Source organism: Aphis gossypii, chromosome 2 (assembly GCF_020184175.1).
Source record: "Aphis gossypii isolate Hap1 chromosome 2, ASM2018417v2, whole genome shotgun sequence".
Lineage (NCBI taxonomy): Eukaryota > Metazoa > Arthropoda > Insecta > Hemiptera > Aphididae > Aphis > Aphis gossypii.
Genome location: NC_065531.1, coordinates 30,083,124 through 30,110,633, shown reverse-complemented (window position 1 = coordinate 30,110,633; position 27,510 = coordinate 30,083,124). Strand labels below are relative to the sequence as shown.

The 27,510-nt window shown below is 27.3% G+C and overlaps 2 protein-coding genes and 1 long non-coding RNA gene across 4 annotated transcripts; 1 reads left to right on the top strand and 2 right to left on the bottom strand.

The window, feature by feature from the left end:
* The first annotated feature begins 4,329 nt into the window (after positions 1-4,329).
* On the top strand, positions 4,330-15,752 carry LOC114127337 (uncharacterized). Of its 2 annotated transcripts, XM_050200393.1 has the most exons (6): positions 4,330-4,483; positions 4,587-4,756; positions 14,639-14,726; positions 14,934-15,007; positions 15,076-15,229; positions 15,315-15,752. In XM_050200393.1, exons 2-6 carry the CDS (start codon positions 4,673-4,675, stop codon positions 15,413-15,415), a joined length of 501 nt encoding a protein of 166 aa, XP_050056350.1. In that variant the 5' UTR covers positions 4,330-4,483; positions 4,587-4,672; the 3' UTR covers positions 15,416-15,752. The 2 variants fall into 2 exon arrangements, with proteins under 2 accessions (XP_050056350.1, XP_050056349.1); XM_050200392.1 differs by having other exon boundaries at positions 4,406-4,756.
* LOC126549924 (uncharacterized) lies at positions 7,416-8,489 on the bottom strand. The gene is made up of 3 exons (XR_007603897.1): positions 8,395-8,489; positions 7,841-7,927; positions 7,416-7,738 (listed from the first exon to the last, which is right to left on the bottom strand). It is a non-coding gene; the product is annotated as an uncharacterized LOC126549924 (long non-coding RNA).
* On the bottom strand, positions 15,621-22,562 carry LOC114127336 (hepatocyte growth factor-regulated tyrosine kinase substrate). Its single transcript, XM_050200391.1, has 15 exons — positions 22,273-22,562; positions 22,106-22,190; positions 20,665-20,740; positions 20,416-20,604; positions 20,089-20,238; positions 19,882-20,006; positions 19,627-19,699; positions 18,362-18,460; positions 18,168-18,230; positions 17,968-18,099; positions 17,640-17,895; positions 17,223-17,407; positions 16,993-17,155; positions 16,360-16,452; positions 15,621-16,297 (listed from the first exon to the last, which is right to left on the bottom strand). Exons 1-15 carry the CDS (start codon positions 22,301-22,303, stop codon positions 15,780-15,782), a joined length of 2,238 nt encoding a protein of 745 aa, XP_050056348.1. The 5' UTR covers positions 22,304-22,562; the 3' UTR covers positions 15,621-15,779.
* Between the last annotated feature and the right edge of the window lie 4,948 nt (positions 22,563-27,510).

The window sequence follows — 27,510 nt, the reverse complement described above, 5'->3', positions numbered from 1 at the left end:
AATATATAAAAAAGTATTAGTTTTCGAGTTGTATCAATCTATTGATTATGAAGTGAATACTGTTTAATATTAAACATTAACAGGTTTGGCAAACTATGGCCGAGTGATATCCCGTTTGGTCGTGGCTCAGTGGCCGGTAATAATAGGCAAGGACTATTCGTACAAACAATAATGATTGGAGATCTTTATTGTGTTTATGTTTGTAAAAGTATAGTCAATAGTATTTATATAAAAGACATTATTGATATTTTCAAAATTAAAAGTGATCTTTTAGATAAAAAAAAAAATAGTTTTTAAATTTATTGTTATCTCTGTTTTTATAAAGTCGAATCTTAATGAACTTCAAACTAGAATTTTTTTATTCCCCTTGAAATAATTCTCATAATCAATTCAACGTATTATTAGTCTTGCTAACTCAAAGATAAAATTGTTGTATAAATAGTCAAAACGAAGTATAAATGTATACTATTATGAACTATGCATAAAGTATTACACAGTTATAAATAAATCAAATAGTAGTTATTTTCCGATAATGATGAAAATAATGAGTGCCAAAGAAAAACTTAAAATATAAGCTATGTCACAATTATTATTATTTATTAATAATAGTCATATTATGCATAGTCACATGGATACTTTTATAACCGGAGCGGTAGGAAAATTAGAAAATTTATTTAGTAAACAGTTGAAACGTTAAATATGAATAATCAAATATTTTACTTATATTGTAATTCTATATTTCCACTGTATCTTTTAACATGTTTCATAACGTGTCGTATCATAATTTTTTTGTAATGCAATATTGTACATATTTTAGCATAATTAATAATAACAGTACACGAGTATTTCATATAAAACTTGTAAAATTATGTTCCATACTATTGCTTGAAATATGTTGATGAATTCAAGTTAGTCAACTCGAATAATATATGTATGTAGGTCTTAAAACAATGTTTTATCCTTCTCACCCCTTTAACTTCGAGTCATTGCGAATCGACCGTAGTACACGTAGGTACACATCATATATACCGCAACTGTAACATATTAATATATTATATTCGTACTGTAATTCCCACCGATATCGAATTCGTTCAAAACGTCTCTAAAACCAAACCGCAATATTCGTGCAATAGTACGCCCCATAGACTACCACGGCTCTTTCCAACGCCCTTTCTGACGCGTATCGTTTTCCGCAATGATGAGCACGCGATACGACTAGAATGATATTGCACGCGACAAAAATATATTACGGTATTCTAATCTAAAATAGCGACATAACTATACCATCTGATACTACAAACACTGCATGCAATATTAATATTATATTATAATAATATGATACTCCGAATGCTGTGTTAGGCACTACAAGTGTACAACAATTTATTAGCGCTGTTCATACTGTCCATAGACGCAATTACGCCTTAATTTCTGGCTTTCGGGAGTGCTAAAATTATTGACAGCCAACAAATATTCAACCAGACAATTATTTAATCTCATACACTTTTAAAAAATCTTTACACTAGATAAGCAGTTTAGTATCTATATTTTTGTTATTTTTTCATATACACACAGTAAATATTTACTTTTTTTATATATATTTTTCTCTGTATTATAAATACATGTAATTGTAAAAATACTAATATAAATGTATTATTAAATAACAAAAATAAGTAATAACAAACACATTATGTAGGTTTTAATGCATATTATTATTATTTCAAAACTAGTTTTCTTGTTATTAGTATACTTATTCAAACCTAACTGATTTTAAGTGATTTATAAACTGTAATATTATATAATTAAGTATTTAAAACAGATAAGTCAACTGTTGTTATATCATAATCATCCTTGACTAATTTTTGATTTTCCGCATGTTTGAAAAAAACTGTACTCGCGTGTTCCAGGACTCACTAGAAATATGATAGATATTTTAAGTAATTTCCACAAGCATAAATGTCATAAAAATAATATTAACCGTGGTAATTATTTAATTATTTAATAACTATTTATTAATCTAAAATAAAACATTTCAAAACATAATAAATTTGAACATTCGAAAAACACAATAACACCTGTTGGCATTGAACGTCTATGTAAAAACGAACAATTATTATGGCTCGGATTTTTTGGGATCCTATGGCACTGTTTCTCCCAATCCCTATATACTATATAATATACGATAAATATATATATATTTATTATTTAAACTCTGTACGAGTTAAAATAACGGAATTGTAAAAAAAATATGCTAGTCGGCGCCTACAGGCTACAAAATACATAATAATACGATAATATTATTGTAGCTTATTATAAACAGCAGTCGTGTGCTCGTATATATACAGTGCGACAAAACATTAATCCCGTCGGCGACGGCGCCGTTTGACATTGATCTCGTGTGCCGCCACCGGCCGCGATCGAAAGCCCACGGGGACGATCTCGGAGGAGTGGCGGGGCTGCAAGCTGAATCGCCGGTGAGACTGTACGATAGCATTAAGATGATACGTTATAATATATGCGTCGTATGTACAGCGAGGTAAAAAAAAAAAAAAAAAAAATATCCGACGGAGAACGAGTTTTTTACTACGGTCGCGGACGACGTCGAGGAGAAGAAATAATAATAATAATGATAATATGATATTAGAGGCGTATAGGTACGCGCGTGATGTTTTTTGAAGTCTGCTTTGATAGCGGGGGTGGGTGTGGCGGCGATGTCGGTGGAGAAGAGCCGTTGTGTGTGTGTGTGTGGATATTTTTTCTCTCAAGGTTTTCACGGCCCACGTATATATAGGTATCGTTAAGTACAATGACCATACGTCGGCGTATGTAACACTGTGGTGGCATAATAGTACGTATATGTATACATTATATAGCGACTAATATACCTCATATTATGCTTTGTACCTATGTACACAAGGGTATGGACTAGTCGCTCAAAAAATAACGTTTGTATTTTAGGATCAGAGTACCGATTGTTATTGGGCTCCGTGCCTACCTGTTACGCCTAAAATACGCCGATTGAGCTTACTTTTAAGTTTCACCTTCAAGTACCATATGAAAAATATTTTTTTCCCCGATTTAATGCTACATTATAACATTGCATTATTATAACATATTTTATAAAAATAAAAAACTAACACGACTGATTCGGCCGAAGATCGGGTGCCAGTGCTGTACCACAGACTCCTGCTGGTATACCTGTCTTCCACGAACCATATATTATACATCAGTTATTTTATTACTTCATATTATATTATTATTTATTCATTATAATACGATCGTTATACCTATTATTAATTTCGTATCATGGATAAATAGTATTCTTACCTCGTGAATTGAATAGCTAGAGTTTATATAATACCCTTCTTTGTTACTACTATCTCGGAACCTATTTAACACCTACCTACTGTGTTTAGCCGTTCTGGTTGTACTGAGTATAATAAATTACCTAGTATTTATTTTAAATTTAAAGGATCATCTGTTATGGTTTAACGCGATTTATCTATCGATCCTAAAAATAGCAAAGCACGACTGGGGTCAGTTGACTAAGTCGATTGACTTAAAATGTTTTGAGCGTGATAATTGGTACCCAGGTATGTGAAAAGGTCATTTTAAGCGCAATCGGTTAACTCTCGTACGAAATATGCTGCATCGAAACGACGACAAACTTCACACGGTCATTCTATTGCCATTTGTCCCGATTTCGCCGGGACACTACCGGTTTTACGAACACGACCCCGGTATACCTATTTTAAAAATCCCGATCGGTGCGAAAAAAAGTACCAGTTTCTAATTTCATAATTAATTAACGAGCAGTGCACATATTGCTAAAATGTCGACAAAAATAGTATTATGTCCTTATCAAAATCGATGGACATAATATTATAATATCGTAGCGGATTCACTTTTATACATCACTAAAACTTGGGGCTGATTGGATGGTTGGAGACTCGAGTAATGTGTATTATTATTATAATATAGTGTATTGTTATTACATTAAACGGGTTATTACCCGCGGACATTTTTTTTTTTTGGCTGTGAGGGTAGCCATCGTTGGAGCGTCCCTGGTTAGAATTTCGATTAAACACGCGACCCAAAGTCTATTTGGCGTTATTGTAAAAATGTTTTCATTATTAAAAAATAAGGACCGTATCGATTCCGATACATAGTATACGCCTAAACGTTATCATCGCCTCGTGGCGAAGTTTTTATTATTATTTTACATTATACACGCGATGTCCGGAGAGGTAGGTCCGGACGGCGAGCGCAATTTTTATTTTTTCGCCAACGATCAAGTCTATTTATGGGCCACTCGCTACAAGGTCCGCGGCAGCATACAACCGACCGCGCGCGGTGGTGGCGGCGGTGGAGTGTCGTCGTATACCTACTCACTTGTATAGTTGTATAATAATAATACGGTGTGCAGTTGTGTTTCGAGCGGCCGGCGAGCTTGTCGCGTGTGCACACGGTGTTCACATATGTCGTGGTAAATAATAATTAATTACGATAATAGTGTAATAAAAGCGTACACACACTACATACGTAAATAATATATTATTAAATCGATTATATTTTTAACTCCTCGGTAGTGCGCCAGTCGGCTAAAAAACTTCCGATAGAAGCGTGCAAAGTACTTGGTTACCAACGTTCATCGGTAGTAAACGCAGTCTCCGAGATGGGTCGAAAGTTCCCGTTGCTCACGTCGTGTCTTGGTTGCCCGCTCAAGACCGGAGCCATCATCAGCGGCGTCTACGGAATAGTAAATAACTTTACAACCTCAATAATAATAATCATAATAACAACAACAACGATTTTTTCTTTCTTTCATACACGTTAAAACATTATGAAGTTATTCATATGAGTAGGTACCTAACTGGGTACACATCATAATATAATATTATATTAGTGTCCCTAAAATACATTAAAACACTATTAGGTTTAATACCTGCCATCGTATAGATACATCACACTTATACTCTGCTTTCCGGCGTGTTTATTATTAATCATCGTCGTATTATTAAACTTGTCACAACACCAAAAGTCGTTAATACCGTTTAGGTTACGCCTAAAGTTCAAGGGCGACACTAGTGATGTATATTAGTCACTATTAAAGGGCACTGTAGCCAGTGACAGCGGCGTCTGTATAGTATGACCGTGGTATTGAGCTCGTTCCAGTTAAACAGAAAAATAGTTTTTATGACCTAGATAGTAAAAAAAAAAATAAAAGATACTCAGTTTATCGTAAGCGCTATTTTTAATAAACCAATTTTACTCATTTTCTGTTTATGATGATGATAATGTGCAAACGCTTTTAATCCGTACATTCATTAACACGTCCATCATTTCTAAATTAGTTTAAATTCGTATATACCTATCCAATGTTCATACGAATTGATTTTAATATTATCGACATAATACATATTATAATATTGCATTATAAAATTATACATAATATGTATATGTGTACTAAGGTATCTAGTTTAATTGTATTGATATAAGTTACGAAAAAAGTGATCATTGATAATTGATTATACAATTACATAAATGTTTTAATTAGTTACCTAGTAAACAAAACGAAGCAATTGCAAATGTAAATTTGCCCAGGTACTTGATATAATTGTCAACCATATATAAATCTAATTAAAATTGGTCATTAGAATAAGTACCTATATTATAAAAATTACCATATCCTGACACATCGATTAAGCTCTGTTTAAAGTTTCAAATTTTTTTTAATAACGACCGTATATTTGTGAATTTGTTTATTGAAAATATTCCAATTTCATATCTACACCACATCCAAATGTAATAGTTTGATATCTATCGTAAAATTAACTTAATTAGTTTAAGCAAAAGTTTTCTTTCAATTATAGGTACTATTTACAATATAGATATTAGTATTGACTTATTGATCATTATATTTGCTAACTAGCTTAAAGTCCACACTCGATTAGATATAATTATAAAAGATGTTTAATTTGATAATGCTATACACATTACACATTCCACAATTTATTAATTAAAATCAATAATTAAATATCATACTTCTAAAATAGAATTTAAATTTATTCATATAATATACAGGGGTAGTACTGATATTAAGGGTAACATTGTATTTTTAATCATACAAAAACCTTACTAATTTATTTTGATTTAAAAAACCATATGATTTGGACATTGTCAACTTAAATTTTAATTATATATATAACTCATTTATTTAACTATTTGTCGTTTTATATTTTTCATAGTAGGGTACGTATAATCTATTTAACGTTAATATCAAATTTGATACATAATAATTGAATTATATCACTTATGAATTATGACATTATATTTTGTTATTCACCAACTCGCCGTTTATCATATCTACGGCCTATCTACTTACTTACAGTTTTGACTTTTGATAGGTGCAACTAAAGAGGGAAAATAAAAGTGAAACCAATACCAAACTAAAACAATATTTCAAACTCTTCAGTAAGTAGGCATGTCTTATTACATGATGATTAATTCGACCGAAAACCATAGTAAGTAGTTGTATAATACCTAAACAATAATATAAGGAAGGAATTCGCATCGGTTAATGGAAATAATATTCACAGAAAATCAATTTCATTGTTTATATTTAATGATAATGCTAATAATTTTTTTTTGTTTATTATATAATTAAATGTTTCCACGATACCGATGCTAAATTAATGTACTTAGGTATAACCTAATTTGTTTCTTTTAAAAATTCTAAGTAGGTAGGTATCAATATGCATATTCAATTATAGGTTATAATTGTATCAGTTAAATCTATAGATAATTATTAATACTAGTACAATAATAAAATCTCACTAATTCTATGTTATAGGTGAATGTGAATCTTATCAATAATAATAATAAGTATAAAAAGTAGCACTATAAATAATATAAACAATAAAACTATAGAACCTAATATACGAATGAAAATATTACATCTGCAGGTTTTTTCAATACCAAACTTTGATAATATAATAAAATATTAAAATTACACGAAACAAAATAATCTGTGTCCATAAATTATTGCTAATCATTATATTGCAATAATACATCAGTATGTGCTATATCAAACACAATTGCACTTATTTGCACGCTTTTAAACAGATTTTATTTTTTATTCACGCTAATAACTATTTTTTTATTAATAGGTACTTTATTCAAACTAATAAACCAATACTTTTATATAATCAGATTATCTAAATTATATGAATAAATTATATATAGCAGTATAAAAGAATGTCTGATGAATAATATTATAAAAATATAATGAACACAAAAAACATTATATTGCATATATTATATTTTATACAATTGTATAAAAAATAAATCAAATATTCTATTTTTTTTTAATAATTTTTTAATTTTTTTTTTAATTAAAACAATAATGAAAGGGAAAAGACAGATTACTGTTATATCGAACATGTTGTTGATTCATGCAGTTTTTTTTAATAGATATTTCAAAATTTGTATCGAAATTTTTCAAAATAATTATTACGTAACTACGTTGGTTTAATATCATTAAAAATATTCTTTAAACGTAGTAATTAAGTCATTATGTCGAAGAAACTTTTCGTAGCTTAAAACTTTTTATGTTTAAGCTCTTTTTTGTACCCATCTATAATATATTTCTATGTGCTATCGTTTTAACGTTCGTTAAGACGTCAAGTTTTGACGTTCCCGAATGACATTTAAAATACTTTCTGAATATCGTGCATAAAACCTGTAATTATTTCGAATTGCGTTAACGAATTTTATTAAAAGCTTAAAGTTGTTAATGGTTACGGCTTATGAGTCATATTATAACTTATAAAATTATACATACTGTTATTATTTTAAAATAGCTTTTAGCTTTCCACTTGAAAAATTAAAATGAATCCTTTCAAAAATTATAACCCACGTAATAAAAGTTCTGTAAACATAAAATTTAATTTACTACCATGCGGAAAAGTACATATATTTTAATAACCCACTTTACAGACAAAAGTGTACACATTAATATATTATTTAATTAATTAAAATTATCAATAATGTACTCTAAAAATTCAAAAAAATATTAAAGAAAAATAATATTATAAAAATATATAAAAAAAACTGATCTTAATAATAATATTGAGTTTACATGTAGTAATACATTTTTTCAGATCTTTTTAAAAAATACATCATTTTTTAAGTTGTATAATGTATACGGAATATTATATTTTGGTTAAAAATTTAAACATAAATGTTACTATTATAATGTATTTATTAAAAAATACTCATTTAGCTTAATATTTAGAACCTTACATTTTATAAATTGGTTTAATTTTTTAACCCAATATAGAAATATTGTAATATTGTATTATTGTATACAGTTTTATCAACAAAAAATTCCTCTACCTAATTATTTAATTTTCGATCCATATAAACCGGTCTCACTGGTTGTACTTAGACATATTATGAATATGGGACATTAAGCAAAATCCTCACATTTTCTGGCTTACAGTACTTAATCGATTTGTCTTGTTATGTGATGATGTAGATGTCAATCGATTTTTAATGTACCTACATATCAACCTACTTGGAAAAATAAATAAACATAATATATTTTTTTATTAATATATATAAATATTAGTTTTAAGATTAAAAAGTTAAAAAAAAACTCGTTGATAAATTTGAAGTACAGGGACTGAGGGACATAAACATAATCCATAGAATTATAGAAGTGAACCCAAACATTCGCCTAGCTGTATCATTACAAAAATATGGAAATTCATCGGTTCCATCAAACTTTTTTTCTATTGGGACAAAAGGAACATCTATTTTGTCAGTACATGCGTAGTTTAAAACAACATATCGAATCGCAAATTCGTGAACCAGTCGAACCATTAAAATACTATGTAGAAATTCCGATCAAAAAGTACAAATCATAATTTCAATCGGTTATTTTTACTAGCGATTAAAGCGCCAAATTATATATGTATTAATAAAACCAAAATATGTATGATGAAAGAAATGAAAATATGGAAGGTTATAAAAATGTACAAAATAAAAAACTATTAGATACTAAAAAAAAATAATAACAAAATATGAATATAAAAAATATATAAGACAATCGAATTAAAATTATTATGATATTAAACCTTATTCTCCTTGATCTTGAAGCAATAAGATACCATATAGGTACTAAAATTGTCAAAATCAAATGCTCTAGGGTTTGGCCGTAATATACAGATTTATACCGAGTACCGACTGAAGGAACGCTCAATCTTAACTGATTTACTTGGTGCAAATTTCATTTTTGAAATGTCCGAAACAGTGAGTTCAGTTTACAATAATGTTCTATTTATTCCACAATGGACATCTCTCATTAATTTTATTGAATTTAAACTAGGATTTTTATTTAATACACTATGCATTTTTTCTTTAACAACCACTCCCAATGGGTCTTTGTACTTACTTGTTTTATGTTCTCTACAATTTCTTCTATGAGTCCTAAACTTTGAAATAAAGTCATTTTACATGTTTCTACTTTCTAGTTGTTTTATTATATCCTCCATAAATCTAAAATTTACAGATATAGAATTAAATTATATTTTTTATCATCTTTGCTGAATAGTTTAATTGTTTTTGAATAGACATAAATTGACAATCGTTTGTCTAGATCATAAAACTCGATAACCTAACAATAGTGTTACGAAATTACATAATATATAAAAAAATGTATATATAAAAAAATTGTGTTAATATTTAAGAAAAAGTGGAAATATCGAGAGAAATATTTAAAAATATGTTTTTATGACGAGGTATATAAAAATATATAATATCAAGTATAACTCATTTCATTATAAATCATTTGAAATAAATTTATCTCTTGCCTAAATTAAATTATTTATAGTCACAGTAAAAATATGTAGGTATTTACACTTATAAATCCGAGCCCTACTAATGACGTAGGTACATAGATATACTATTGATAATATTATTCTATTAAACAATTTGAGATTGTTTAGGAAGTAATGTATTACAGGGTAATGGGAGATTAACTAAAAATGCTTAATGCTCACCCTAATTTTTTCTTTAAATAATGAATTTATTCAATTGACAACAATAACTTATTTTTTTAAATGAAAATCACTCTTGTTCTTGTAAATTATGTTTAACAGACGACTTTTTAAAAATTGTGTTGTATATTAATCAAAATTTGATATTGCTATTACCTATTAGCAGTTAAAAAATTTAAAAGATAAATAAAATTCAAGTACAAATTTATTTTTCAACTAAATAATAAAACCAAGGAATAAACAAACATGCAATGAATACTAGTAAAAATTGGTAACATTAGCGGAATCGATGAATCCTTAAAAATATTTATGTAGATTATACACACTAACATACTGCATTACTATAACGTACTTCTTACTACCTACCTAATAAAGTATAAGTAACTTATAGTGATTACAATATTATAGTATTTAGTCATGTAGATTACGCGCGAAACTTCCAACACTAATTTCACACCAAAATTATTGTTCTCAGATGACTGCATGATTTTGATACACGTGCAATTAAAAATTTTTTATTCGAGACTGGATAAACAGTAAAATTTATTAGACTTAGCTTTAAGGTGTATATTATGTGTGTGTAGTACATTGTGTATCATGACGTATTATAGCAGTACAGCACGTTTTTTATATCCACATACTTTACTATTATTGCGCATTTCGATATTCTGCCAGTTGCTCTGCGAGACGATAACAAGTATTATATTTAGCATAGTAAGCACGTCGATGGTTGATTGTACGAGCGTATACAAACGAGAAATTGTTTGTTCAATATACATGTATATAGTATATACTATGTTTATTTATTTATCATTTTGGTACTATTAGACTAACGACGAAACCAATAGTGATTATCAGATGATGGTTTCTTATATATACACTGCCGTGTGCCTGTGTACAAGACAGAACACTCAATCAAACACTTATATATATAGGCGCGCGCTCTTATACACCGACCCATAAATAGTAATTTTTAAACGAATTTTTACGAGGGAAACTGACGTCTGGAATCAAAATGTATTATAAATTATAATATTAATAATAGAGGTCAACCACCAGATGTATTAATAATTATTTTCCTTGGCACATATTCACTAAAATGTTACAATATTTAGGACGATGGAAATGTCTTTTTAACTATACGACCAAACGGTTCGACGAAACAGAATAAATAACAATATATAAGTACACGTTAATATTTTCAAAAAAAAAAAAAAAAAAATGCTTTTACTATTAAACATCAACGTTAGGCACAGTTTTAATAGATAATAACCGATAATTTACTATAATTTATTCTATCGATTATCGTAATTCTATTTAAAAACGAATAAGTAATGATTAATAACTGCAATAACAATATAAGCGTTCACATTTTAAAGATTGGGGTCTAGACTTATAATTTAATGGACGAACCAATTTGACATTTTTTGGTATACTACAAATATTTTAGAAAGATTTATGATCGCTAACTATAAATACTAAGGATACTACACATCAATCAATGAACAATAATTTGTATGAGTGTATGTTTCTTTGGATAAAAATGAAAAGTTAAAACTAATAAATTTGAAAAATAACATAACTTAACAATAAACATGGATATTTATCGATTCCATTGAACCTTCCTGTTTTGAAAAACTTATATACCTATACTCATCTATTATGGGCTATGGCTTGTATATCTATTATGACTTGATATAGTAATATCAATGTATTACGTATAAACATTTTGTTTAATTTTTTGTTAAAATAATTAATTTATAAACAAGTCTTAATGCTAAATTTGTAAATGTACAATATTATTTATATTAGGCCTATTGCCTAATTTATTTCAAATGCATTATCATTATTTAGAAAAAGTAGGTGGGTCTGGATATGTATTGGCAAATCATTTAAATATACCTATATACATAATAATTTAAAATAGGTAATGATTGATATGATACAAAATATATAATAATATCGATAACTAAATCGATTATGTATAATCATATTTAATAATATATATTGGCACTTTAAAAGTTTATAATTTTAAATATTTTTTAATTTATAAGTATTTAATTTACATAATATTATAATATTAAGGCGGGATCAATCGGTGGCTTTGTCGATTGGTGGACAATATTATTATATGAACAGGTAGCCTAACCTATCGTTCCACTTCCATCAAGTGAAATCGTTACAAAATCGACGGGATCGATATTATACATTTATACGCTCGTAGACTTGCGTATAATAATATTGTTCAAAATACGTTATAAAAATATTTAGATGAATTTAAAATGTCAATTGTTGTATAATTGTAATTAATCATCATTCGTCACCGTTGCTAGACGTATTTGTTTTTAATTGTTATGGTCTTATTTTAACGTGTTTAATGGTAGATGCTAAAATGTCGTTTGTGTGTAAGTTAGTGCGATAGGCGCAATAGTGTTTTTGTAGATCGTTAAAGACGCTTTATTACATCTTTGAATAGTAAAATTGCGCCATTAAAAAAAAAAAACAAAACAAGTTTGACATTGAAAAACATTTACGTGTTATTATTGCATTTATTTCTATTATATTCAATACGCCCATTCCCAAGGTATTTAAATTTTAAATCGAATATCTGTTTAAACATGCACTTCCTATAATACGTGACATGTACATAGGTAGACAATAAAACTATCTTTTTAATAAACAAATGCTTGAACATTTTATTTACATTTAAATCGACTTTTCGGTTTAATCTAAATGGTACTCATATTTGAATATTAACTAAGTGATGTTTAATTTCAACGTCATAATATATCTTAGTGTAATTGTTATTATAGTAATAATTAACAAAAATAATGTAATTTAAATTATTTTGTAAGTGATTATCAAAGTATGGTCGATGCAGGCACATGCAGTAAAAGTGTTATAATGACGTTTAGAAACTTGCCTGTTTCTGCATCAAGGCGATATGAAGCTAATATTATACGAACTCATATACATCTAATATGATTAGAACTTAAAAGTTTCATAAAAGTAGAACTTCATTTTTAAGTAGATACAAGCGTATATTATAAATTATTTAATATTAATATGCTTAAAAAGTTATAAAAATAAAACAGGACACCTTTACGTAAAAGTAAAATTCATAATATGATTAAATTTAGGTATCGCAAGTCACTGGATAAAAATTATCCTATGATAATATTTTTGTTGATTGTCCGTTTTCTATAATATTAATGATTTTACAAAAGAAAAAATTGGTTATCTAAACACAAAAAAAAACAAACATCGAATAATACAGCAAACAAAGTCAATGTAAGGCGTAAGTCTTATGAAAACGTTTTCAAACTTTTTAAAATTAATACTAATAACTCATTTTAAATAGGTAATTAATTTTCAATCATATTAAATTACAACTTATTCGAAACTTCTATTAAATTTAAGTGTAATATTAATATAATACGATGATACGCAAAAATGTAAATATTTTCCTTTCAAGCGATCAATTCGTGTTCAACGCCCTAAACCTTGGCTAATATTTTCACGAGCTATGAACGTAGTTGCGCTGTCCATTAATTCTGACATTTTAATTTATTTTCGTCGATTTTTCTTTAACTTATTATTTTCGGACTGGTCGCAAGGTTAGGTTATTTGGGTATTCTCGACAGTGATAAGTTACATGGTATATGCTATTGATAGGCATAGATATTTGGAGCAATATTGAATTATACACATCCAATAATGTTTATAATGATTTTCATTAATGTTTGTTGCGCAATTCGAAAAAAACCAAAAAGCAGTGCGAAATAATAAACAAAATAAAATAAACTATATTATTATATAATATTATGTAGTTAAACATTAAACGCGTTGAAAATATCGACAACAGAACTATCGGAATGTTAAATTATTGTTGTAGTTTAGACAAAGAAAATTACAGAAAGGTTAAAAGTCCATTCTTTCAAAGTTTCTTTCAAAGACAAAATTATACAGATATACTAACTTCATGAAATACCTATTAAAGGTACAATTCTAAAAATTGAACATTATTATTAATTTTTTTTTCCTGCTGATGGAAATAAAGAAAAATTAGTAATTATCTGTCAATACGATCAACCGAAATTTTAGAAAACTTTAAAAATACTTTTATTATTCTGAGAAAGTAGTATTACGAACCAAAAACATAGCGACGATCCGGATGATGCCCTCCCCCCCCACACTCACAAGAGTTCGAGTTTTGCATAGATGTTTACTATTTTTCAATTTATGTTAATAAAATTAAAATTTAGATAAAATTAAACATTTTAATTTTTCTTCTCAAAAAATCATTAAAATTGCCTATATATACCCCTGGTATATAGGCAAGTTTGTGGTGTCCTCTTATACCTATCTAATAATTCAATTTTAAAAATCCAAATCCAGAACCTAAAAATCTATCATCTATGAAACTTCCCACTGTCCCAAGTGTAATATCTTATAAGTTATAACCGTATGTTTGGGAATATTGGTATAGCCGGTATAGGTACATAATATTAATTGTACAACACTTACCAAATCGGATGACACCACATGCTTAATGGTTTTTCTTTTGTTTTCTTTTTCAGGTGATTGCCATAATCACTTTAATCGTGCTCCTGACAACCGATATCAAAATACAGACCATCGTCATAGATTTCTTACCCAAATCTGTCGGTAAGTCTTTGTTATCAAATAATTAACTACCTAATAACTACACTATCAAATCACAGTACCTATAAAAAATGTTTTTCTCAAGTGTAAGTTGTAATTTGGTAATAATACTTTTTTACTAGGTTTTACTAAGTCCAAATTATTTTTATTAAACAATTATTATTTATAATAATCATAGGTAATATATTATCATATTGATTTTATTTTCAGTACAAATCATTGTCGCTATCAACCTGCTTATGACAATATTGATATCATCTCTGCTATTGGCCGGGATTTTTATGGTAAGCAACAGATGATGGAAAACAAAAAATTAAATGAATGTACTTTCATCATGATGATTTTATTTTAGCGAAAGAAGATATTGATGCTTCCTTGGATAGTACTAACGATTATGTTATGCATTGGACTAGTCATATCTGTGATATACACCAGCATTGACTTCTTGATCCATAAATTCTATATCACTAGCATTGGAGTTCTGGTGATTGGCTTGCTGTGTGTGTGTAAGTATAATATAAATTAAGTCATAAAATACTAGGAATTAATAATATACATACACTTAACAATACTCATGATCATATTTTACAGGTGTTTACGTGTACATGTGGTGGGTGACCTACAGTTATTATCAAAAAATCAAAGAAGAAGACAACCGAACTCCATACACCAGAACACCTTACTATGGTTGAAATAAAAAACTAAAGTTTTTTTCATAATAATAAATATTTGTAAGATAATCATGCAATGTTATTGCCAATAAGATTTTTCTAGACATTATGAAATGATTAACCCTCAACATTGTATATAATAACATTGTATGTGTGTATACAAGTTATATAAATTATCTTTTAGTTTGACAAGGTTGTTTTCCATGTTAATTCTTAATGCACTATTTATATATATATATATATTTTTTTTTTTAATTTATAATATTTATAATATGTATATAATAAACAATTTAATATAATATACCCACAAAGTTAAAATAATATAATGTTAATTTTAAATAAATGTTAAAAATGTGTATATTTGGAATGCAAAACATTAAATTAATTAATCAAAACTTATTAACTCTGCAACTTGGGGTTGCTCAACTTTAGGTTGTTCTACTTGATTTGGAGCGGACGGCTGTGGATTTACTTGCTGACTAGGTATTTGGTGTGCACCATACTGTCCCATATGAACTGGTCCACCATAAGGCATAGAAGACATCTGACCCAACATTGGCTGTTGATGTTGACTGGGTATCATTGGCTGTCCGACAGGAAGCGAGTGTTGTGGTGGACCCATATTTGGCATTTGGGGTTGTTGATGACCGGGCATCATTGGCTGTGTGTGAGGACCAACACCAGGAAGCGGCTGTTGGTGCATGGAATTCATTGATGGACTAACAGAAACCGCTGAATTAATCGTGCTTGTCATAGGTGCCATTCGTGGTTGATAAATAGGCTGAGGAATATTTGAGTTGACTTGTGACATGCTACTGGGCTCATTAGAAGGTAAATTCACTGGTTGGTTGTTTAGGATTGAACTTGGATTTTGAGGTATCATGTGTCTTGCAGAAACAAAACCTGCAAATTCATAAATGTTTTTATTTTTATCATTATAATCTACTCTATCTAATACTTTATACCTTGAGGTTGAGAAATATGTTGAAAGTGAGCCGGTTCTGTTGACTGCGGATACCGTACACCATTGTCTTGTATTTGAGATGACATCAATGAATCTATGAGATAATAAAAATAACAAACTGATAGTATTTGTATAAACATTTAATAAACAATATACTCTTTGTAAGACATAGTTGATAAACTTAAGTATGAATAGTTATTATAATTTATTAAATAATAAAAATAAATTATATTATATTATAATTTATAACCAATAAACTAAAAAATATAAAATGGAGACTTTTCATATATAACTTAAAGAAGTTAATTAAGATTGTTATTAAAAACTTCTACATTTTTAAATAACTATACATTAAATGTTTATATTTTAAATTATTATAAAAAACAATTAACCCAGAACAACACATGTATAAAGAGTGGTAGTAAATAAATTTACAACACGAGAGCCCGAACAAACAAAACAACGAGGACGGTCAAGGAAGCAGCGGAGCAACCAAGTCGGAGAAAACTTGAAGCTCCTAGTTATCAGGAATGAGAAAAAGATGGACCTATGTGTGGCAAGACATAGCAGAAATAACTATGGGTCTAAACAACCTCTAATAAGCCATAAAAAAAAAATGGTATCTGTTACTTACTAGGACCAGGTGACATGTAAGGATTAGGTGCAGTGGGCATACTTGGCAAAGAATTAGGACCGTACATATTACTATTAAGATAGTTTTGTCTCTGATGTTCCATTCTCATTGCCATTTCTTGTTCTTGTTGTTGAACTTGTTGAAGAGTCATTTGATGCTGATACTATAAGACATCAGATCAATAATAAAACATTTTAATTTAATATTAACAAAAGCTAAAAGGAAATTACATGTTGGTACTGTTGTTTTCTCTGTCTCAATACATCTAATTTCATGGCTAACTGAATTTGCCTCTGTTGTTCAGCAAAAGCAGCTTCTTGTTGAATCGCAGCTTTATGATCATCTCTCATTGCATCTAATGCAGCCCGTGTATCTTTGACTTGAACTAATTTATCTTGCAACCTTTCAAAATATACTAAAAAAGACATATTTTTTATTTAATATAAATTATTTTATTTATTTTGAATTCTTGTTTGTAAACCTCAAGTTTGTATTTTATTCAATAGCCATCTACTTAAATTAATAAATATTCTCCTTAAACTAATAAAGTTTAACACATAATTAGAGTTATTGGTTTGCAACAATTTCAGTATTGACCAATACTACTTTTTGAATTTTCAACCTAAGCAACAATAGTCTATACTTACACCTTTTTTCATCTTGTTGTTGAATATATTGCAATAACTTTTGGTGCATAGGTGTAATCTTAGAGTAAAATGTCTCCAACGAACCACCATTAATAACAGTTCTACCTCTGCTTAAATTTGATTTAATACGATTAACAAAAATTTCTAACTGTGATTTAACAGAAGTTATAAACATATCCATTTCCTCAGAATCATCAGATTGTTCGTTATTCATAGCTGGACTAATTTGATTGTTTGGTGACTCAATGGTATTCACCTAAATTATTTAATAGATAATTTAATATAAATATCATACATAATTTAAAATATGAAAATATGAAAAATATACATTTGTTGAAGCCATTTTTGTTTGCATCGACTTAGCTACATTTCCCATTTTCAGACTTTCCCAGTAAGAACGATTTAAATAACGTGCCAATTCAGGATCATCTTCAGCTTCAACCTCGACTTTTTTTTCAGTCTGTGAAAAAAAAATTAAATAATTAATATTTACCAAAAAATAAAAGTCATTAAATTTAAAACTCTTACGACTGGTGGTGAAGAATATAATCTTGTGGCTGGTATTGAAGTAGAATTCATAAAAGGTATTGCCTATTAGAAAGTATAAATTATTATACATAATACAACATTTTATTACTTATTATATTTCTTGATTTTTATATTAATATATAAATAATAAATATTAAATAATTAAAATTTAATTATTTTTAAGTTAAAATTACTTTTTGTTGTTCTGCTTCAGATTGGGATAAAGCCAAAGCCAACTGTAATTCTTCATCTTCTCTTAGTTCTTCTTCTGTTTTTCTATTGCCCGCCGGTATCTAACAAATTAATATATTTTATATAAAAAGTTAAATTTTGAGGATAAATTTGATATCAAATTCAGTTATAATTTAAAAATAATTTCTTACTATGGTTAGGTTAACAACCTAAATTATAGGTTAGGATTAACTAGAGTATGACTATAGTTAAATCTCAGATTTATATTCAAAATCTTAAATTAAATACTAAGTATCCTAAATGTTACTCTTAAAGTATTAGAAGTTTATTAAGAATAAAAAATAAAACAAAATAAATGGTAATTTGTGATTAAGTAAGTATTCACACTACTTATTTAATACAATAATCAAATTTCTGTAATTCTACACCAAATTTAGTTATTGTTTTCAATTTGACGGGTAGTAAATTATCTATAATTTTTAATAAAAATAATTAATGGTAGAAAATACTGTATGACATATAGGAATAGAGATAGCTTAATATATATATATTTTTATATATATAATTTAATTGTAATAGATAACATTTAAAGATTGCTTGAATTCTAATTTTAAATCTGATTTAGAACAGATAATAGTAAAAAAAAATTTTAAATTTATAATTTTTAAACATATTAAAAATATTTGAAATTTTTATATTAGGAAATCATTTTCAAGATCTTTTATAAAATGTAAGGTATTCTACTAAAAAATTCTTAAATTTAATGAAACTGTGAAGCAGTGACATTTTTGAGTGGTGAACTATAAATTAGAGTTGGATATAGATGGGTGATTAGATTATAGGATGTTGGTAGATTGTACGAGTTAAACAATGCTTAATTAATACACAGTGGAACGCAGTCATTTTTCAGATAAAACATTATCTGCATTAATTATTGACAAATGGTGTTGGACATTGCTTTCTATTAATGTGTCAGAAAAAAACCTAGATCAATTCACTATAATAATAAAAGATAATACCATAAAACTAGTTCTATGCACACAAATTCTGTGTTATAAATTTATAAAAGGAAAACAACATATGAAAGTACTCTTAATATTTATAACTCTATCGGCAAATCAGTTTTTCAATATAATTAACAGATCTTCAAAGACAAAAAAAAAAAAGAAATCTTTTTTAATAAAAAATGTTTTTTGTTTGATTATAGATCTACACTTTTATGCCCACCAGTTCCAAGGTAAACTCTCAAATAATAAATAATTCTTACTTGATTTTGTTGAGCCAAAGAACTAGTAAGATATTCTATAGGTAAATCTTCTGATCCTTTGTTTGTTTGCGGTCTAAATTAAAAATTATAAATAAATAATAATTAAATTTAAATAATATTATCTATGAATAAAAATATTAAATATTTAAAAACAGTATTCATAATTTGTTAAGTAAAAAATAATTTAATTTGAAGATGTTCCAGAATATATCAATAAAATATACTTTATAAATTTAATTAAATTGAATTTTGTACTTTTGTGATTTTTCAAAGCAAGCTTCACAAACACGCACAGGTTTTTCAATACCAAATTTTGGTAATGTACAAGAGCGTGATGAACATTGTGCACAGAAAACTTGTCCACAAGCACGACAATGATGCTAATAAAAACAAAAATATATATCCATAGCAATATTAATTTATATACTTTTTTTAGTAATAACTTTAAACAAAACAACTTACTTTGCGTTGAACCATTCCAAATTTAACACGACATCTATGACAGCAATCAGAATCTTCCCAACCAGGAGCTACATCTGAACTGAACATAGCATCACTTTCTTTAAGTGCAGGAAATGTATACCCTTCAGCTTTCATTATGTTAACTGTATCCTGTCAGAGAAAATAAAACAATGAAAACATGCAAACAAGATTAAATACAAAATATTATGTTCAATATAATAATACTTATTTTTTAATGTAATACACTTATACATATGTATATAATACAAAATAGTATGAACTATAAATTATTATATTTCAATAATATATACAGACAAGAAAATTTACCTGAACAGCACAATATTTGGGAATAGCTCGAAAAGCAAATGCCCAAGTCTGTAATAGTTCAAGTAATTTGTTTTTAACATTTTCATGTGGAGTTGTTTTTATAATTTCTCTTATTTGTTCCATAAAAGGTTTAGTTCCAACTTCATCATGTACTAATTGACCACAATTTTTAACACAACATTCCAAAACCTAAAAATAATAAATAATTACTTTTAAGAAATACGATTCTTTAATTCAAAAAATACTTACCAATAAGCTATACATAGCTGTGTGAGGATTTGGACTATTTAGTTTTTTTTTAATGGCATTGAGTGCAAATTTTGGTCTGAAAGATATTATTTATATTTTTAGTACTTATTAATAAGTTTTTAATAAGTGTATGATAAAAGTTATAAGTATTTAATACCCTTAAATATAATGATATAATATTTGAACTTTTAATCTGTTTAAAATACTTTTCTATAATGTTTAAATACTCTTATATTAAACAATACCGAAAAGAGGCAATTGCCTTTGACATTTCTTATAAACAGGGGCGTGTCCCTAAATTGTAAATAAAATATGATACTGAATAGGTAGTCAGTCAATACTAATAAGAAATATAATTAGTTATATAAATTTATGTTAGCCACTCCTTCAACCATATTTTGTGTTTATAGTAGTGGGTGAGTCCTTGATTTAATTTTCTTTACTGAAAAATGTTTAGCTCACTGTGCCACTAACTATCGGTCTTTATTCTATAGGATTATTAAATTCTAAGTCACCAATGTATTTTATTTAATACTCAAACTCATTAGAAGGATATGCAAAACCAAATGAAAATTCATCTTTCTGTACATTTATTGACTCAAAATGATTTTGATTTATAACCTATACATTTCATATCTTATAGATTCTAATCTTAAAATGTATTTTTGCATATCTCTACATAAATACCTCGATAAATACCATCTATACCTAAGTTGTATAATTATTAAAAATTAAAGTGTAGTTCAGTTATATTGTCTTTTTTTCTAATACAATAATTATTCTAGAATTGATAGAACTAAAATCAGGCTCATAATTATGTTGTCTGTAATGTACTGTTACTTTAATTATGTTATAATGAGTCATGGTCATCATGGTATTTTTCATTTACCACAATTTACTAGATATTTTAGATATGACATAGTTATCAAACCAGCTTAAGTTTTCTATTAAACCATGGATATTTTTAATTAATAAAATAATAAAGAAATTAGTGAATGTAATGAGTGATAAACTTTGAGACATAGGTAGTATGAGTAAGAGTATTAAACATAGTCAGAAATGTTTTAATGTACAAAAATATGGAACGATATAATCAAGTTTTAAATTTAAAAATCTTAAATAAATTTTTGTATTACTTCATGCTATAACAATCAATAATTTATTCATAATAATATTATTACCTTGCATACCTATCTAACAATAAATTGAGTGTTGTGCAAAGGTCCATTAAGCTAAAAACACTATTATTATTCTTTTTATATATATATATTACTTAGAAAGGACTATATTAAATATTTAACAAATCACCTATCTTATTATATAAAACAAGTAATATTTTCAACATATTGGTTATCATATTACACCATTACCATACTTCTATTGTTTTAAATTTTGATTTTATTTGATATATTAAACAAGTATTAAATATAATTTTACTCACTGAACATCTTTTTGACGTATTGTGTCACATATTTCCAATGTTGTAGGCCAATCTGCTTCTAATAACAAATTGCTGGTCACTTTATCTGTAAAATTAGATCAAACATAAGTACTGTATTATAATAAACAATAATATAATAGTATTACGATCAAGACATTTCAACTTACCGAGAAGTTTTTCAAAATTCGATTTAAACATTTTGTTGACCGTGATTTTCAGTAGGTATGTCAAACAAAAAAAAAATTGTTATAGACTGTGGAATTATTGATGGCGTTCAGGATACCCGTATAATGATGATTATTGAACTGAAAGATTATAAATATATTATATTTTTTCTTGCATATAAACTCTAAAGTATTAATTAAACTAGGTAATAAAAATTTATAATAAATGTAATAGTATAAAATAAAAAAACAATAAACATAGAAAAGATTAAAAAGACAATAATACTATGACGAAATCAGGAATCGTATTTTAATTCGCTGAACCTTGTCATTTATCAATTCGTTATCAAGAACAGTGAGCCAGTTGTCATTTTGTCACCGCCCAGACGGACGTTTTTGTAATGTAATATTATTTGGTATAATAAATATTGGTAAAATAATAGGAAGTATACGTGCTATTGTCAGTTGTTAAGATAACAACAATGGACATATTTATCAAAAATTTTGTTTGCTGGCAAATTATAATTAAATGATTATTTTTTATTAATAGACGACATTATATAATTAAATATTAAAAAAACCTATAACTAATGTTCGTATAAAACATACAAGTTACATTTTTTGTTTGAGAAACGGCAACACTGCTTACTGAAGTCTGTGTAAATTAGGAGACGTAAATAATTCTTACTGCTGTATAAATATTATAAATGGTATAATATTTATTTTTATTATGTATAAAACTTTTGTAGCTAATAAAAAAAAAAATTATTGTTATTAAACAAACAATAAACATTTTATTAATTATGTTATTTTTATTTAACATTCTAATTTTTATTAAAAAATTATTATTTAAATTTGAAGTACCCATTTAATATTAATTATACCTTGCCTAGTCATATGTACCTATGTGGATATTGGACGACTAATGGGAATAAATAAGCCTCCTTCAAACCAAGTCCTATAAGATCGCCAAACACTTTAGGTTTGATAAGTATTAAGTATTTTATATTGTTTGTTATTATTTTATATTATGATATTACATTGCATACATATTTGGTATAATTCTACTCACATTGACCTGATATAAAAAAATTGTTTAGCTTGTTTTAGGTCTTGAGCATATTTTATAGAACAGCTGATTATATAAATAGTTAAATATTATTATTTATTATTGAAAATGTAAATGTGATTTCGTCTAATGTTGAACTTCTTTAGATTTTTATAAAAAACAATTGTGTTTGTATATTTTTTAGATATTTAAGTTAGGTTGTAGATACCTATGTAGTAAGAACTTCTCATGAGGAACATTGTAATAAAATTTTAAATCTTAGCTATAAAAATTAAACTAACAAATTTACTACAAAATATTAATTGTAATATGTAATTTTTTGGTTTTGTAAAAATTTGAGAAACAAAATCCATAAAAATATATTCATATTAATATAAAAAAAAACTTAAATGAAATCTTGTATAGGTACTACTCAACACATAATATTAAATAAATAAAATGATCATAGAACTAGGTATTCTACTTGTTTTAATATTTTAAATAATCAAAATTATTATTTAATACACAGATATACATACAAATCTATTTAAAATTTTATGATTAATGATGTAATAATATTTTGTTTACTCAACACAATTCTACGCAATGCATTTTTTAAGAAACCAATAGAAATGTATAACAACTCAAAATATGTATTTAATATAATTAATATAATTAATAATAACAGATACCTACTGTCTATTTTCGGTTAGGCAATTATATTAATGACAATCATTAATATAATTATTAATTAACCGATATAACTTCTCAATTGGCAAAATTTTATTAATATTATTTGCAACATTGCAACTCAAATATACTGAGCTTGACTATATTTATTTGAAAATATTTCAAAACATTTCTAAATATAGGTTTTTTTCTAAATAATAATTACCCGTGTAACGTGTTGCACTATTCTTTAATATTTAGACATATTATATTCTATGAAAAAAAAAAAAAATATAAAATATTATTCTTTATTTCTCATGAGTCGTTTGGTATATTTTGACATTTTGTAAGTTCTATTAAGGGGATGTCAGCGCACTATTTGTTTTTTCTCTCTGGCCCACACGCAACATAGACAAAACGCATTTACACAAAATCATTTTTTCTATGATTTTAAGTAATCGTAGAGTAAAAACACCCATTACATAAAATATAGAGAATAATATTTTTGAGGGAATGTCATATCGATTTGTCAAAATGTGGTCTCAAAACAATTTAAACATCGTTTAAATTTACAACATTATTTTATTTATTTTGAAAGTCAAATAACAATAAAATATAAAATATTATAAATATACAGTAGGTAACTATAATATTATAGTATATTTAATCAATAATAGGTCTCTACTTGTATTTAAACACGTTATTTTAAAATCCAGACATAGGTATTGCAGAATACTTCGACAGTCTATAATATTTAGAATACTCGATGGTACCTACATAATAATATATAGTAGAATAATTTATATTTAACATACCTAATAATTATTGTTATTATTATTATTATTTTTTTTTATTATACAAAATGCAATAATAAATCTTTGAGGTTCGTACAAAGAAAAAAATAATTTAACGTGACTAAATAAAATAAATAAACGCGTTCAGTTAGAATTTTCTGTAAAAAAAAAGTAACTTGTTAAGTAACTTGACTTTTTAACTTAACTTTAACTTTTTAACTCGTTAATGCTCGGCCTCTTACTATTGAGTATTAACCTAACTATAAACTAATTGTTATAATTTTAAATAGGTACTCTTCTTAAGACAAATTCAAAAAATATCAAGAACAATTTTACACAATTTCAAACTAAAAAATGACTTATTAAAATTTATTATCATTTGTTAGAAAAAAAAAACAAATCTAATTTAACTGTAAGTATTTGCAGTAGACTTAAGGAGTTTACAGAGAAAAAAATTTAATTAATTTTTAACAATATAACAGTGATCGTGATGTCAGTTATTTTTTAATTAACATACCTACCAACATTTAGTAATTAATTGTCAAAAAATATTTGTGTCAGTTTTTTTTTCATAGATGCATAGTACAACTTTTTTTCACGAGTATTGAACTGATGAATGCGGGTTTTAAATATAAATTATATACCTATTTATGAGTTTTAGAATAATAATAAACGATTAAAATATGAAAAACAAAGTTTATTTTGTGGACGCAAACATTTTTATTTATATTATAATTTATTACATAATGGTGTAACAAAGATAATTTTTATCCTAACCGATTAGCCCGGAAATGCTGCACGGTGTAACGCCGTAACGGACATCCATTCCACCGCCATACTTAGCTGAATCTGCGCCACATCTATAATTTGACCAGTCTAACCGCGGTCTCGATAAATAGGGGTTTTCTTCCCCTTATACTGAGCATCTGTCATTGAATTTTTCGATCTCGTGGACGAATTCGTCTCTATAGTCTTCTTCATCTGGTTGGTTCGATGACGTTACACTGCAACCACAACCGCAGATGGTCCTGAAGACACTGCGGAGAGGTCTCCGCAGAGCCGACGAGAATCGACTTTTTTTTCTTTCGCAATGGCACCGTCTTGTCTGTGTCAATAATAGTGGTCTCTTTGTCACTTTCCTCGCTCGGCGACAATGTTTGTTTTTCCACGGGGCACACCACCAACGGTGCCACCTCAACCTTTTCCATCTCGGGAATTTCAATGTCATGTGTTATAGTTTCGACCGGTGCATTGGTGACCGTTTCCACGAAACTGATAGCTTCCGTCATCAGCTCCGCGGAAGGTGCCGGCGTCAATATTGGTTCCTCATCTGGGCACACCACCGGAACCGCTATCTCGACATTGTCCATCTCGGGGCCGGAAGTTTCAATAATGTCATAAGTTAAGGTTTCGACCGACGTCGATATTAACTCCTCATCGAGGCACACCACCAGCGATGCCACCTCAATATTTTCTATTTCGGCACCAGGAGTTCCAATGTCAGATGTTATGGTTTCGACCGGCGGCGCATTGGTGTCCGTTTCCACGAAACTGATAGCTTCCGTCATCGGCTCCGCGGAAGGCGCGAGCGTCAATAATGGCTCCTCATCTGGACGATATACATCACATTCAATATCATTTCTGATTGGATCCATTACTAGATATTCCTATTTCAATAGAAAATGAAATGTAGGTATTCGAAAATTTTTTTTGTAAAAAAAATTGGTCTGATACCTAGCGAGTATGATACAAACAAGATACTATAAACAGCCAATAAATGTATTTAAACTCTTAAATAAAATACTACAGTTTTTATAATTTAATTATATTTTATTATTTGACAAATTTTATTGGAAAAACATTTGTAATTTACCAACTATTAAATTAGTGTTATAAATTACTAAATAGTAAATATAAATTTACTCATTTACTCGTATAACTATTAAAAATAATTATACAGGTAGTCAATTAAGAAATTACTTGTTTAAACAATAAACATAGAATTTGAGTGAAATAATTTGATATAATATGGTATAAATATGTGTTATTATAATAATTAAATACTATAATATTACACAGGATTTTAGTTTTTTTTTTATGTAGTATGAAGTCAAAAAGTATCAATTGTAGAAATACATGAAATATTTCATTGTAACTTAAATTAATAGTATACAAAAAATATTTTTCAAAATATTTAGTCTAATTTTAAGGTAGGTATTTGTAGGCAATTGAAGTTTTCGAATTGTCTACGTGTTGATAAAATGAAAACATGTGAAACATAATATACCTAATATAATATTTATAACTTCTAAAAGTAAAATTTTTAAACTGAGTTCAATCCAACCTGCATAAAGTCTGGCAAGTTATTGTAATAAAAAGTAAAAACCCCTTGATTTCGATACCCATAATATTTATGATGTACCTATATTGTCGGTAGACAGTAGTCACTGAGTTGTTAAATATTTAAATATTTAAATTACGGTTGTAAGTTGTAACGAATAATATGTAAATAGAAAACAAAATTTGTCATTGCATAGGATGTCATTAGTGATTACTGATTACACTACGTGGTCAGTTCGCGTTCGCCTGTATGGCCTGTTGTTTAGGGGAAAATAGATCATTACTTCTTGATCTACAATAAATAGGTACAGCTATTTTTAAATCTTATATTCCAATGGCATAAAATATATCCAAATTAATTTACCTTTGTTCGAAAAAGTGTTTAAAAAT

Coding starts and splice junctions, on each gene's coding strand:
- LOC114127337 (XM_050200393.1), top strand. CDS start 4,673: ATGGGTCGAAAGTTCCCGTTGCTCACGTCGTGTCTTGGTTGCCCGCTC. Junction 4,757..14,638: donor TCAGCGGCGTCTACGGAATA/GTAAATAACTTT, acceptor TTTCTTTTTCAG/GTGATTGCCATAATCACTTT. Junction 15,008..15,075: donor TATTGGCCGGGATTTTTATG/GTAAGCAACAGA, acceptor ATTTTATTTTAG/CGAAAGAAGATATTGATGCT.
- LOC114127336 (XM_050200391.1), bottom strand. CDS start 22,303: ATGTTTAAATCGAATTTTGAAAAACTTCTCG. Junction 22,191..22,272: donor GAATTTTGAAAAACTTCTCG/GTAAGTTGAAAT, acceptor CTAATTTTACAG/ATAAAGTGACCAGCAATTTG. Junction 20,605..20,664: donor CAGCTATGTATAGCTTATTG/GTAAGTATTTTT, acceptor TATTATTTTTAG/GTTTTGGAATGTTGTGTTAA.